At 48.9% G+C, this 15,347-nt stretch overlaps 1 protein-coding gene and 1 pseudogene across 1 annotated transcript; both read right to left on the bottom strand.

The window, feature by feature from the left end:
- Positions 1-2,014: 2,014 nt before the first annotated feature.
- On the bottom strand, positions 2,015-2,909 carry LOC139011511 (large ribosomal subunit protein mL42-like; annotated as a pseudogene).
- A 3,157-nt stretch (positions 2,910-6,066) lies between these two features.
- On the bottom strand, positions 6,067-11,218 carry POLR3D (RNA polymerase III subunit D). Its single transcript, XM_070416569.1, has 9 exons — positions 11,080-11,218; positions 10,694-10,863; positions 9,719-9,762; positions 8,967-9,118; positions 8,696-8,820; positions 8,285-8,453; positions 7,655-7,920; positions 7,034-7,186; positions 6,067-6,867 (listed from the first exon to the last, which is right to left on the bottom strand). Exons 2-9 carry the CDS (start codon positions 10,856-10,858, stop codon positions 6,745-6,747), a joined length of 1,197 nt encoding a protein of 398 aa, XP_070272670.1. The 5' UTR covers positions 10,859-10,863; positions 11,080-11,218; the 3' UTR covers positions 6,067-6,744.
- Between the last annotated feature and the right edge of the window lie 4,129 nt (positions 11,219-15,347).

Raw genomic sequence — 15,347 nt, 5'->3', positions numbered from 1 at the left:
TTATTGATTTTAGAGGGAGAGGGACAGAGAGAAACATCAATGTGAGACAGAAACATCAACTGTTTGCCTTCCGTACATGCCCTGACCAAAGATGGAACCTGCAACCCAGGTATTTGCCCCGACAGGAAATTGAATGGGATAACGCTCTAACCAACTGAGTTACCCAGCCAGGGCTGTTATCTATTTAAAAAAATGTTTTTAGATAAAGAGGTAGGAAGAGGCAGAGAGAAAAAACATCAACGTGAGAAAGAAACATTGATTGGCTGCTTCCTGCACACCCCCTACTAGGGATTGAGCCCACAACCTGGGCATGTGCCTGGACCGGGAAGTGAACTGGCTACCATTTGGTGCATGGGATAATGCTCAACCAACTGAGCCACACTGGCCAGGGCTGTTATTTCATTTATAATAATAAAAGTGTAATATGCTAATTAGACCAGATAACAATCTCCTGGACAAAGCCAGGGCTGCAAGGGAAGCTGGGTCCCAGGTGCCAGAGGGAAGCCCGTGCCAGCAGCCAGGGGAAAGAAAGGCCTACTCTTGCATGAATTTTGTGCATCAGGCCTCTAGTTTTTATAGAAAAGAAAGAAAACTGAGCTTAGAGAAGTAATTTTCCCCAAAGTGACAGGTAGAGTTGGATTCAAGCCCAATCCTGACTCTAAAGCCCACATCTGTCACTTAACCACATGGTTAAAAGAGGATCAAGCCTATAGTTCTCTTTTGGTGTCTTAAAAACATGCACATACAGATGTAGGAAGTAATACATTTGCATCCATATATGAATGTTGCTTTGGGTTTTTTACTACCATTATTTGCACTGATTTGTTGGGTAGAACTGTATATTTCGGAGGCTCAGCCAAAAAAGCAGACTTGCCTTGTCTTTATTCCACACTTTTACATCTAATCTGTGAATCAGGGAATAAAGATAAATTGTGGGGACTTTGACTCAGGGTCATTAACATTCAACCCCGAGGTACCTGAAATGGTGAACAGGAAAGTGGTACATGCTCCTCCTCAAGCTTTCTCTGTGTGTATGTTAATCCTCACCCGAAGATATTTTTCCCATTAATTTTTAGAGTGGAAGGAAGGGGGACAGAAACATCAATGTGAGAGACACATCAGTTGGTTACCTCCCGCCCTGACCAACTCTTGGGACTGAGCCTGTAACTGAGGTACATATCCTTGACCAGAATGGAAGCCAGAACCCTTCAGTCTATGGGCCAATGCTCTAACCACTGAGTGAAACTGGCTAGGGCTCCTTAAGCTTTCTTGGAAGAGTTGAAGAACTAAAGACTGAAAAATACCAAACATCTAACGAAGCAGGGTCTTTGAGCTGGCCTAGGAAAGCAGAAGAGTATTTTTTGAGCCAAAGAAACAGAAGAGAGAAAGGATTACAATGGAGACCCACTGGCAATGCATTAGCTATATAAAACAGGAAAGCACTGAAGCCCAGAGAACAAAAAGCAGTTGGCTCCTCATAGCTCAACCTTAGGCCAGATAGGACTTCCACAAACATGTCTCCAAGAAACCTTCTGGTCTAGGCTACAGTAAGAGACCAGAAGACCACCCAACAGAGCTCTTGTGAGCTCTTAGCTATAGAAGGGGCCGTGTGGTGATTAAATATTCAATTCCCTCACAGCTGCTGGCTAGGCAGCTTGAAGGGCTCAGTGTAGAAAAAGCCCCAGCCATGACAGGAAGAAACTAAAGGAAGGCATATCCACCCAAAACCTCTGAGGTTACTTGAAAGTCAGGATGCATTCTTACTGAACGCTCTTATTGTGGTCCATCCCTGTTTCAGAGGCAGTTTGCTAAGTTCACAGGAAAGGGAGCTGTGACACTGGCATCTAATAACCAGAGTCACTGTTGCAGGAGGCTTGCCCTAACCTCTAAGATGCCCCACCCTCACTGAACCATGGAAAAATCCAGCCCTGTGGACAAAGGCCAGAGGCAGAGAAGCTGCTCCTCTAGGGCCTACACAATGGAAGGATCAAGACTGTGATAACCAGCCCAGGTGGTGTGGCTCAGTGGTAGAGGGTCCACCTATGAACCAAGAGGTCACGGTTTGATTCCTGATCAGGGCACATGTCTGAGTTACGGGCTTGAGCCCCAGTGTGGGGCATGTAGGAGGCAGCCGAACAATGATTCTATTATCATTGATATTTCTCTCTCTCTCCCTCTCCCTTCCTCTATGAAAACAATAAAATAAAAATAAGAATAGTGTGATAACCTGGTGAAAAGAACAAGACCCATGAACTAAAAAAGGCCAGTATGGCCAGTGGGGATAGGGAACCAAGCCAAGTGGGTGAACCTGATGATGCTAGAAGACAGAGGTGTGCCTCTCAAATTCAAAACTTTTTTTCTTTAGATAAAAAGACATTTTATTATTATTTTACTGTATTACATAGTAGTGAATATACCTGATTGCATTTTCTCAAATGGCAAATGAGAACAGGATAGCATTTTACTGAAAATCTCAATATCATGTCTTTTGGAAGATTCAGTTTCCTACGACGTGTACACTGTCCCTAAGGATACCAATGGTGCTTAGTAGTAAAGAACATTTTGCTAAGTTGTTCTATCATGAGTCCTTGCTCAAAGTGTTCATCTTTTTCTTCTAATCTGGTTTTCTGTATTTGATCCTGTGTTTCTTCATAATTATACACAGGATCTGGCTGAGGGATAGGCTTGGTGTGTTCATACGGAATATCCACAGAAGGATGGTAGCAAACTATTGTCCTGCCACCAGATGTCAAAGCAAGTTCTACTTTGCAATTATAGTCATCTAGAAGAGGAGAGTATGAGGATTTATGACAGACACAGTATAAAGCTCCATTCTGGATTGGAAATAAATGTTTCAAAATAGTTCTGTTTGATATTGCCCATTTCACTGCTGATACCGCCGTGATGAATCAAGACGCTTATCAGGTGGTATGGAAAAAGATTTGAAGAGAAAATGCTTTTAAAATTTGCTTGTAGGCATACCTGTTTTCATCCCTTGACATCTGCTCACCATGAGCCTGCCATCTTGCCTCTAGCTGGGTCCCTCAAATTCAAAACTTTTAAAGTGGAATGTCATCTGTCAAGTGTCAAAGAGGCCATCTACATAATAAAGAGGCAATATGCCAACTGTCCATTACGGTGTCACAGTAACGACCATTCAACAGGCTGCACGCACAGCCAAGGGAGGCTTGCTTCCCTGCCCCTGGAGCCGGGCCAGGGAAGTGAGGGGGCTGAGTGGTGACACCCGCACTCAGAAGGCCAGTTCTTAGGGCACAATCGGCAGACACCAACCAGGGAGTGCGAGTGTTGGCAGAGACCCCCGGGAGGGGTCACGCACGCAAATCGAGAGGGTGTGGACCCAACATGAAGGAAGGGCCCGGGCGCGATAACAGAGAGTGGGTGTCGAGGTAAAGCAGGACAGCCATCGGGTAAACAACGCAGGGATCCCGTTGCCACAGACACACAAGGTGGCCCCATGATGCCCGGGTCACCGGTCAATCCTCCCACACGCACAACCTCAAAGTCTCCTCCTGCCGCATGAACCTGGCCCTGCCACGGTGGAGACCACAGGCGACCCTCACACCACAGGGAAGCGGCTACAGCTTTCTCTAGCCGTCCATCCATTCATCAGCCTGGTCCGACCCAGACAGGAGCTTGCATCCTGGGCGGAATGCCCCCCCAAGGACAGGCTGGGCCCCAACCATGCCTGTGCAAGCACGTCCGTCGCCTACGAATTCGGGATAGGAGCAGAGAGAGAGCTGCTTGAGGCATGGGAGCAGGCACGCTGGGGAATGGGAAAGGCCTCCGCATCCTCCCCCCCCAACCCGCCCCCCCCCGCCCCCCCGCCAGAAAAGCCTCTTGCGTGCATAATGCAGCGGTCCCTGTGATGGACGCTGGCCCTGGCCCCGGCCCAGCAGGACGCTCCCCTGACTCCGAGAGGGGAGGCGCAAGCCACGGGTCGGCAAGACACAGCTACGTTGTTGCTCAGGCCCTCAAAGCCGATGCGAGAAGGGCCCGAGTGCCCAAACAGAGGCTGCTACACATCCCAGAGAGGAAAGAAGTCAGTACTAAGACAGGATGAAAAGCATAGAATTTTTAATTAGCCTGTAAAAAGAGTAAAAGAGTGAGGGAGGAGGGGGTAGGATGGGAAAGAAGGAAAGAACTTTATAAAGGAGTCAGCAGACAGCAGAGTTAAAGAAGGAAAGAGGATGTGTGAGTGAACTGTAGGAGCTATAATGAAAATCAAGTATAGTTGTGTATTGGGGACAGATTTTAAAAGTAGGAGCCAGAAAAGAAAAACGATAAATGATAGTGAATAATTAGGCAGATAGATAGATATTAAAACAGTGGAAGTAAGTAGAGAAGAGTATATGGGAAAGGTAGGATGAGAAAGAGGAAGGGAAGAAAAGTTTTAAAGGGGAGCCAGTAGAGCTTAAAAGGAGAATGGGAAGAAGGAAGAAATGGGGGAGGGAGCAAAGCAGGTCCGAGGGAGAAAATGAAGAAAAAAAATAAGGTGGGAAGGAAGGAAAAGGAGAGGGAGAGCAGGGGTAAAGATAAAGAAGGAATGTGGGGCAGGAGGGAGGGTAGGAGATAGATGAGAAGGATGATGGAACAAAAGTAGGAAATCAAGGAGGAAAGAAGTTTATAAATGATGAGTCAGTAGGAAAAAGTGTTACATAAAGGAGAGAGAGCCGAAACCGGTTTGGCTCAGTGGATAGAGCGTCAGCCTGCGGACTGAAGGGTCCCGGGTTCGGTTCCGGTCAGGGGCATGTACCTTGGTTGCGGGCATATCCCCAGTGGGAGGTGTGCAGGAGGCAGCTGATCCGATGTTTCTCTCTCATCGATGTTTCTGGCTCTCTATCTCTCTCCCTTCCTCTCTGTAAAAAATCAATAAAATATATTTAAAAAAAAAAAAAAAAAAGGGAGAGAGAAAAATTCTGTGAGAGGGAGAAGCCAATAAGGAAGTCAAATACAATTGTGTGTGAAGGGGATAAGATTTTTTTAAAAATGTTAATAGGGGTGACCAGGCCAGCAGGGGAGGGCAGTTAGGGGAATCGGACCAACAGGGGAGGACAGTTAGGGGGATAAGGCTGGCAGGGGAGAGCAGTTAGGGGTATCAGGCAGGCAGGCAGAGTGGTTAGGGCAGGCAAGCAGAGTGGTTAGGGCAGGCAAGCAGGCAGGCAGCAGTTAGGAGTTAGCGGTCCCGGATTGCGAGAGGGATGTCCAACTGCCTGCAGGATTGGGCCTAAACTGGCAGTTGGACAGCCCCTGAGGGCTCCCAGATTGGAGAAGGTGCAGGTCAGGCTGAGGCCACCCCCCCCCCCCCGCCCCAAGCCCCAACGCACAAATTTGGTGCACTGGGCCTCTAGTTATTTAATAAATCTCAATTTCTATCTTTTTTTCTCACGTGAAGATATATTTTTCCCTGATTCTAGAGAGGAAGAAAACATTGATATGAGAAACATTGATGAGTTGCCTCCCGCACACACACTCAACCAGGGATCCAATCCGCAACCTGGGTATGTGCCTTGACGGGGAATCAAACCTGTGACCCTTTCAGTGCACGGGACAGTGCTCTAACCAACTGAGCCAGTGGCCAGGGCTCACTTCTATCTTACCAAGGGTTGTTCTTCAGCAGTAGTTGACTTAGTGCAGTGTTAATTCCCTATGAGAATTATTAATTGCTCTTTTGAGAAACCCTTCAATGGAAGCTAGAAGAGTACTGCTACTTATTCCAGGGGTGAGGGTAGGGGGAACAAGTGTTCGGACCACTGTGTCACCTGAAGGCATTCATAGGTGCTGGAAAGATTCTGACTTCTTTACTTTGATAGAACCTAGAGCTAGGACCTCACAGCAATGAACAGGAAGCACTTGGCTAAGAATGCTCAGGAGAAAAAGGGCATAGAAGGGCCTGAACCTGTACCTTCAGAGAATTAGGCCAGGGTTGGGGGGTGGGGGGGAGGAGGGTGGTTGGGACGTGGAATAAGAATGCAGGGACAAAGCATTCACTTCCCCCGAGAGATTCTCAGAATCTCTATTTTGTTTGAATATAGACTCAAGCAAAGGGAAGGGAAACTAACATTTATTGAGTGACTACTGTACATGTGGGGGCCTTGTGCAAGGAGTTTTCATCTACAACATTCCATTTAATCCTCACACCAACCTTGTGAGGTAGGTATTGTCCTCATTTTTATCAAACGAGGAATATGAGGCTCAGAAAGGTTAGGTGGTTTGTCCAAGGTCACACTACTAGTTACTGATGGAGCAGGGCCTGAGTACTGAGACTCCGACTAAAACATTCCCTGCTCTCTCTCCGACTGCCCCTCAGGAGGAAGGAGGGAGCGAGAGCAGCAGCAGCAGCAGCAGTTCTTACACTTCCCACAGTGAGAACCCAGATGGTCACCATGAGGAGGAGCCTGTACTCTTCCACAGACCCTCCCCTCTGCACCTGGGAAAGATGTACTCAGCTGAAGAGATAAAGCATAAATATAATAATAAATAGAAGGGACAAGTCCCCCAGCAGCAAGGACATGCAGCATCCATGCTGTGGGAAGGTCACTGTGCCATTCTCAGCTGCTGTGGGAGGGAGCCACATGGGCCCGGTGGGGAAAACTGGGACAATGGCTGCCAGAGGCTGGAGTGGGTGGGCTAAACAGGCCTGTTCCGGGTCGCACAGATTTTGAACAAAACTTCTGGAGCAGGCAGCAGCCTTGGGCAGTCACCATCATCCTCCATCTGCTCATATTACCGGTGTTTGTGATCCAAGAGGGATTCAAAATTGGGGGAACATACAAGTTTGTGCTTTACATGTCCTAGGACTGTCATGTCCCCCGTCCTACTGTCTCCAAGGCCCACGGACACCAGCTCCTGCCAATCGACAGAGAAGGCAATGAGAACCAAAACCACACAGCCCATCAATCAGTCCTGATTTTAATGTGATAATCCCAAGAACCCTTCTCCCACATTTAGCACTGATTCCTCAGCATCCTCAACCTCTTAAATGGCCTCTGCCCTTGAACCTATGGGCTCTCACCTGCAGGAAAGAGCAGGCGGTTCCCATTGTTACATCCAGAGTCACCTTGCCCAGGAGGAGCTGTACCTTTCCTGACTTGCGGATGAGCAGCTTGCCAACCTGACCCTCTGTCAGGTCAGCCAGGGTACAAGCATTCTCTGCCAGCCTGGCTTCCTGTGAAGAGAATCAGGGTATGGAGAGGGGGGAAGGGGCAGTTTCCTCCAACCTTCATGAGGGAACCCTTTCCCAAAGAAAGGCATCAGCAGCAAAGGTTAGCATAAGCTCCCCAAAAAGGGCCTTTTCCTAGGGCTGCTTGCACTGGTTAAAAAAACACACACCACAAAACAAAACAAAAATCACCCACAGCAAGCAAACCAATATTAATAACTGCTGAAACTGGGTAATGGCACATGAGGGTTAATGGCCTCTCATGTACAGTTCAAGTATTTCATTGTAACAAGTAAACATACATATAATTGAGGTTGAAGTACAAAGCCCCAAGCTTCTTATGGGGAGAAAGAACAAATACATAATATTCTTGCAATTCAGCTTGGGTGGCACACCCTTGCTTCATGCTACAGTCGCTGTTTCCCTTCCTGATCGATCCCCCCACATTTCCACACAACTCATTCCTGAGCATACCCGGTCTTTCTCCTGCTTCACGACCACCATCTGTCCATCCTCACTCTGCACCTCTGTCTTGATAGGTTTGATGTCCTGAGTTGGCGGCTGGCCAGGGAGCGTGTCTGGCAGCTGGAGGAACAGCAGCTCTTCCTCCTGCGTAAGGCTCAGCTCCCTGAGCAGCTCTGCCACAGATACGTCCTTTGGGAGGCCTGGGGTCTTTCTGGCTGCTTTGGGAGGAGCCTTCATCTTGGCCTCCTCCTCCTCATCTCGTGGCTCCTCTTTTACTGCCCAAAGTAACACAAATGAAAGGGCTATCAAGTGGCCACCCTCTGTGTCATCTCATTGTACCCATCCCTTCACCCCCAACTCCTCCAGTCGCTCAGCCAGGAAGCTGCAGAGAAACACTAGTTATGAAGAGGGATCCAGGAACTGTGTGACTTATCTAATAAGGGGTATCTGTGGCTAGGCCCACCGGTTCATATCAGCATGAACCTTCTGAGAGTGAGACTTTAGTGTCTTTGCTCAGGCCATGTATTTTACAGCTGGAATGGGAGAGAACCTGCTTATTATGCAGCAATCTGGGAGGCCCACGGTGGGGCCTGGGGGGCAGCCACAGGAAAGGAGACGAGATATTAACTGACAGAGTACCTTTCACAACAGGCACATCCACCTCCATGTCCTCTTCCTTGGGGCCAGCCAGCCAAGGTTTAACATCTGGTTCTTCATTCTCTTCCTTAAACAACCACCCAGAGTGAGCCAGAGGCAGCTGTACAGGCATGTTTCGAGTGTCATTCCTCAGCCCAGGGTCATCGATGAACTGCCAAAGAAGAGTCAGCTGTTGACATGGCCTGGCCAGCAGATACACATACTGGGATTGCAGCCCACTTTAACCCCTTTCTAACTGAAGATTCCTCTGCTCGCCAGGCTTCCAGGACATCGGAGAGCAATTCTTCCTCCAACCCTGACTCCACAGGCCCTTTCTACTGCCATAAAGGCCCATCCCCCCCATGCCAACCCACCCCACCCCACCCCCACCCCGCCAAGCCTGCTGGTACCTACATCATCCTTCTCCAGCATGCGCAGGATCTGTTTTGTTTCTTCGTCTGTCTCTCTCTTCTCTTTTTTGATGTTGATGATATGAGAGGGCCCCATGTCCGACACATCCACTGTCTTATCCCAGTTCCCTGTGGGAAATCACCCAGTTCACCAGGGGTAAGGAAGAGGCCAACAGCAAGGAAAACTAAAGTGGGAACAGGGGAATCCCACTGCCCTTCTCTCAGGCAGTCTGAACTGAAATCCATTGATCCCTTCCTCCCGGAAGCTTTCGTACCCTTTTTCTTCATCATTTCAGCTGGGCCCTGCTCAAAGATGGAATGGGACTGGATCACTTCTGGTCGACCCCGGCCCCGTCCATGACCCTCTCGCTGTCGGTCTCTATCCCTTTCACGCTTCTCCTTCTTAATGGTTACTTCTTCCTTGGGTCTGGAAAAGAGAATGGATTAAGGGAAACTACTCACTTACCCTTCCTGGGAGAACTGGTCTTAATTTGCCCACATATCTCCACTCCACCTGAGCCAATAACCACATCATGAGACACAGAACCCAATCCAAAGTCTAACACTCTTTTCACTTCCTTGATGTGCAGAGTCTTTCCAGTTTGTTTTACTTTATCTTCTTGAGAGTATGTATTGAAACTATAACTCAAAAGTTGACTTACAGAGACTGCCCCAAAATGTAAAAATTTTTTGTATTCATTGAAAACAGGAAGGCTGTAATGTAAAAGAACTTAAGGGAAAACTTAATACATCTTTGTCTAAACGAGTGGCTCTCAACTCTGGCTGTAAAAGAGAATCACTCTGTTTCATTGCAAACAAATTACATCACAATTTCTGGGAAGGCCTCCCAGGCATCAGAATTTTTTTAAAGCTTGCACATTAGAATCAGCTGGGAGCCAGGTTGGAAACAACTAAATACACAAATTTAAATTTCTGTGCCACATACCTCGTTACTAGTATTTCCCACAAGGCTCAAATTCAGAGCACGTAAATAAGGGGTGAGTATTCAGAAGGCCTAGCTACTTACTCTTCCTTGATCTTCCGACTGATGATATTTGGGGTGAAGGTTTTCTGAAAGTGAAATACGGGAGTCACTGATTTGGTCATTTCTGATCCCAAAGCACTGCAGAAAAAGAAAAACTTCCAAAGGGGATCTTCTGTGGACCAAAACCACTATGGCTCTCTTCTGTACATTCCACACTGTTGTCGGAGACTTAGAGACAGACACGTGCCTGAGAAGGATGCCTGAACAGAACTGCCAAGTCATGGTGGCAGCAGCTACACACAAAGGGGCACCAAGACCCACTTAAACTAGCAGCTTCAGTTCTCCCCCCTGAAAGGAGACCCTCGGGACTTCTAAACGCAAAGGAACTGATCTAACCTCACCTCTTGTCTTCAAACTGCTACAGGGAGCAAAGAGCTCAAGGAGGACAGACAGATGTGCCAGGACTCACAAGCAGAAGACAGGTTAGACTGCCACCAGAATGCACCCGGGCAAACTTAAATCTTTAAAAAAGCATGGCTGCTTTCTGCTTGCCATCGCCCCCTCCCTACCGAGGGGCTACTCTTCACATCTGCGGCCATAAACACCAGGGAGAGGACACAGTGCCTCCAGGGCCAGGCCTGGACCCACCACCCTCCAGCCCAGAAGTGTTGCACCCCGATCCTCGGCACATTCAGGCGCCGTCCAAGCGCAGGCAAAATGTGTGCCTGGCAACTCTCCTGGGCTTCTTAGCGGTGTCCACACACACAAAAGTAAATAAACACGCTTAAGTTGCTTTTACACAAGTTAGAATGCTCTCCCCTCCAGCCATCTCTGAGAACCATGTCAAAGGCTGGTATCCAGCATCTAGACGTCAAGGCAGGACAGGCTCCCCCCAAATCTGCGGGCAGAAGTCTGGGTACGAGCGTCACAGGGCCCCACACCACGCCTGGCGCACAGCAGGCCCGACATGCGCATCCGCTGTACCCCAGGAGCCTGGGATTCGAGGTAATCGGGTACCTTCTTGACTCCCCCGAGGGTGAGATCCCGGGAGCGGATGGAGGGAAGGCGGCCCGGGGTGAGGTGTGGCGCCGGCCGCTGTCCGATGAGCCCCCGGGCGCCAGAGAGGAGGGCGCGGGGCGCTCCGGGAGCGCTGGGCTCGCCCGCGGCCTTTCCTCCCGACATGCTGCCTGGGAAAGAAGAGGGGAGAGACAGCAACGTCAACCGCGGGGACAGACACGCGGGGCCCCGGCTGAACCCCACCCACCTGGCCGCTCGCCCCCCAGGCGGCGCGTCCCTCCCTCGAGTCTCAGCTCCTCCCCTCCCACGTGGCGACTCCCCGGACCGCCGCGGCCAGAGCCTCTGGCGCGCCCTCCCCGCAGGCCTCGCGAGGCGGGGACGCTCACCAGCCCCCGCCGACCCCACACCGTGCGGGTCCCGACTCCACGCCGCGCGGGTCGCGACTTCAGCTGCGGCGCGGCCCGCGGCCGACCCTAGGTCTTGGCGTGAGGCGGAAGTCTGCGTGGCGGGGCCCGGGCGCCGCCATCTTGCCGCAGGGCGGAAGTGAGGTCGGTGGGCGGGGCCTGCCACCCTATTTATCCGGCGGCGCCCCGCTCGCCTCCGCCTTCTCTTCCCGGTTCTTCCCGGAGTCGGGAAAAGCTGGGTTGAGAGGGCGAAAAAGGAAGAGGGGACTGTGCCTGGTTTCGCCTCAGGGTCTTGGCCTAGGGCGGAGGGGGCTGGAGGCGCCCCGCTCTGCCGGTGGAGGCCTTGGCCGCCGCCGTCACACCATGTGGGGGTTCTCCGCGGAGGACCGAGGGGCACTGGGGTCGCGGCTCCGATGGGGAGAGGGGCGCGGGCAGAGACGGAGACCCGGACTCACAGTCGGGGAGCCCTGGCCGGCTGCGGGCTCGGTGGTGACCTTGGCATGGTCACTGCTCCCGGGGCAGCGGCGTCGCCCTCGCTGGGGAGTCCTTTCCGCGGACTCCCGGGGGGTCCTGCGTGAGGCTGCGGTGCCCGCTCGAGCCGCTGCGCAGACCCTCCGAGACCCGGGTGGGGGCCCCGGGTCCGCGCCTGGAGCCCGAAAATCCAAGTTTGCGCTACTGGAAGGGACGGGTTTAAAGGACTCTTACAGTGACTCGGCATTTGTAGTTTAACATGAAGAATATCCTTTACTGTTATTTCCCCCACCCCCATCATGCAAAAGCCATGAAACATTAGGCAAAGTGAGGCAAGGAAAAACATCCCCCATGGAGTACTATTAAACCTTTGCAGCGTGTCCCTGACTCCTTCACACAGCTGTCCTATTGCGCTACGGTTTTGAATCCTCCCTTTTCAAACATTTCTTTGTTGCTCTATCCGAAGACGGTCATTCTCACGTGGCTATGTCATGATTTGCCTGTTTTCCTGTTGGGACACTTAGGTCCCTGTTGTAAACACGCTGTAGTGAACATCTGGTGCGTTTAACGTTTTTTCTTCTTTTGGATTATATCCCTAGGATGAAATTTCTAGACTGGTGATAACTGGCCAAATGATGTACTTTTTTTCTTCAGTAATTTTTTTTTTAATGTAGAGATCATTGTAGACACACGTGCAGTTGTAATAAATAATGCAGATATCTCAAGCACCCTTTTCTATTCCTGGTCAGGGCACCTACCCAGGTTGTGGGTTCCATCCCCACAGGGGTATATAGGAGGCAACCAATCCATGTTTCTTCTCTCTCTCTTTCTCTCTCTCTCTCTCATCAATAAAAATATCTTTGGATGAGGATTTAAAAGGAAAGTAACACTGATACAGTCAAAATACAAGACACTTCCATCGCCATAAGGATCCCTCCTGTTGCCCTTTTATAGCCACACCTTCCTCACTCCCACCCACCCCTGGCAACCACTAATCTGTTCTCTATTTTTATACTTGTATTATTTCAAAAGTGGAAATCATTCAAAAATGGAATCATACATTATGTGACTTTTTTTTTTACTGAGCATAATTCCCTGGAGATTATCCAAGTTGTGTTTATCATTAATTTGTTCCTTTTATTGATGAGTATCCATGGTTGGTTTAACTGCACTTTGAAGGACATGTGGGCTATTATGAATAAAGCTGCTATGAACACACATGTACAGGTTTTTGTGTACACATAAGTTTTTATTTCTCTGGGATTAATGCTCAAGAGAGCAATTGTTGGGTCGAATGGTAGTTGTATGCTTAGTTTTCTAAGAAACTGCCAAACTGTTTTCTCAGTGGCTGTATCATTTTGAACATGCACGTTTTATATTTCTTCATCTATATTGCTAAATTGCTTTAAAAAAGGGTTGTGCTATTATGCATCACCACTAAAAATGTATATGTATATAGTATATAAGAATATATATGATATTTTCCCACATCCTTTTGAGTAGTGCTCTTAAAATTTTTCACAATTTAATAATATATTAATATTTTGTGGTTTCTAACCAGACGTTTTTCAACTTCTTCTCTTCTTACTGGTTTTGTGATTACCAAACCTAACCAAAGAAAAGCCCTTCCTGTCCCCTGCAGAACTTCGCTGCAGTGGCCTTAGCTTCTGACGGGAGCACTAGATGAAATTGCTTTGATTTCATTCGCTGGGCTTTGAGGTCCACCAACCTTTTAGCAGCTCCCTGATTTTGTTTTCTTACAAACATACTTATTCATTGTAGAAAATTTGGGAATTTTTAAAAAGCACCCAGAAGAAAATGAAAATCACTTATTATTATACCATCAATTATTCTATTACTTCAAGTTGTTTTTCAATGGATATAGATTTTTAAAAATTGAGGTATTTTGCATATAGTTCTGCGATCTCTTTTCTTTTAACAGTATACTATAAACATTTTCTGAGTTATTAAATATGCTTCTAAATTATGACTTTTAGTGGCTAAATAGTACTCTACATTGTTATCTGGTACCATAATCTAACCAATTTCCTTCCCCAAATGCTTTTTGGGTTTTCCTAGCATTTTTCACCCAAAAAGGACAAGAGGAGAGAAAACTTAAATTAAGTCTTCCACCTGTAACATTAGGGTTATAATTATTATTATAATTTCCCTTTAAGAAGATTCTTCAGCCCTGGCAAGGTAGCTCAAGTGGTCAGTGTGGTCCCCATATGCCAAGATTTCGGGTTCAGTCCCCGGTCAAGGCACATACAATAATCAACCAATGAATGCATAAATAAGTGGAACAACAAAACAATGTTCCCCCCCCCCTCTCTCTCTCTCCCTTCCTTCTTCTCTCTTTTTAAAAATAAATTTTAAAAAGAAGATTCTTCAATCTTTCCTCTTATTAGACTAACTAGAGGCCCGGTACACGAATTCATGCACGGGTGGGATTTTTCGGGGTGGCCTGCAGAGATCAGGCCCCAGCTTGCGCCCCGAGCCTCGCAAACCTGCAGCCCCATCTGGCACCCTGCCTTAGCCTGGCGTCACCCCCTCACCTGCTCCACCATGCTGTCTGAAGGGGGATCAATTGGGGCCGGGCCCCGACCCAGCTCCCTCAGCGCCTGGGAGCTGAGCAGCAGTCCCGCCCCCCTCCCCCCCACCCCCCCCACCCCCTCCGCTGCCACTGCCACTGCCACTGGTCGCAGTCTGTGGGGCAATCGGCGGGGCGATTGGGCCCCAGCTCACACCTACCTTGGCCTGGTGCTGCCCGCTCAGCTGCTCCACCATCCCGCCGCGGTCCCACTCTCATCGGGGCCCATTAGGGCCAGTAGCACTTCACTGCTGCCCGCTGCCAGTGCTGTGTCAACGCCGACCATGTTCCATGCTGCCCCCTGGTGGTCAGTGCATGTTATAGCAAGCGGTCTAACTCCCGGTCTCCCAGTCGGATTCCCAGTTGAACGACCACCTGAGGGGACAATTTGCATATTAGGCTTTTATTATATAGGATATACTTTCAGCACCATTCTTTTTTCTACTTGTTCCAACACCTCCCTCTTCATTTTCTCCCAAAGAGCATTCATTCTTTTATCTAGCCTCAAAAGAAACTTGTTAGTCATTACTAACTGAACCCTGTGTAATCACATCTGTGATTCTTACAGATCTTAATTTTTTTAAATAACATTTATTGCATTTTATTTTTATACTAGAGGCTTGAAATTTGTGCATTCCGGGGGGGGGGGGGGGTGTCCCTCAGCCTGGCCTGTGCCCTCTCACAGTCCAGGAGCCCTCAGGGGATGTCCAACTGATGGCTTAGGCCCGCCATGGGGAGCAGGCCTAAGCCATCAGTCGGACATCCTTAGCATTGCCGCAGAGGTGGGAGAGGCTCCCGCCACCACCACTGTGCTCGCTAGCCATAAGCCTGGCATCTGGCTGAGCAGTGCTCCCCGGCTTATGGGAATGCACTGACCACCAGGGGGCAGCTCTTGCCTTGAGCATCTGCCCTCTGGTGGTCAGTACACAACATAGTGACCGGTCGTTCTGCCGTTAGGTCGATTTGCATATTAGCCTTTTATTATGTAGGATATTTCATAGTAAAGACAATCTAATTCTTTTCTGATCACTTAATGAAACTAATAAACTCTTAAGAACAAATATAGTTTTCTGGGTATAAGTGGCAAATGCTGGGGTCAGGGATCAAGCCCAAAACATAGGCATGTGACCTAACCAGGAATCAAACCCGAGACCCTTCAGTGTACAGAAAGACGCTCCAACCAACTGAG

The sequence above is a fragment of the Myotis yumanensis genome, unplaced genomic scaffold (assembly GCF_028538775.1).
Source record: "Myotis yumanensis isolate MYYU_CA2020_CCGP unplaced genomic scaffold, mMyoYum1.0.hap1 SCAF_5, whole genome shotgun sequence".
Taxonomy (NCBI): Eukaryota; Metazoa; Chordata; class Mammalia; order Chiroptera; family Vespertilionidae; genus Myotis; species Myotis yumanensis.
This window is presented reverse-complemented; position numbering and strand designations above follow the sequence as displayed.

Bases quoted from the DNA above. Each gene is read 5' to 3' on its own strand.
- POLR3D (XM_070416569.1), bottom strand. From the start codon at position 10,858: ATGTCGGGAGGAAAGGCCGCGGGCGAGCCCAGCGCTCCCGGAGCGCCC. The intron at 7,921-8,284 runs GTACTCTGTCAG...TACTTTGGGCAG, and splicing joins GGATGTGCCTGTTGTGAAAG to TAAAAGAGGAGCCACGAGAT. The intron at 7,187-7,654 runs GTATGCTCAGGA...TTCTCTTCACAG, and splicing joins TGAAGCAGGAGAAAGACCGG to GAAGCCAGGCTGGCAGAGAA.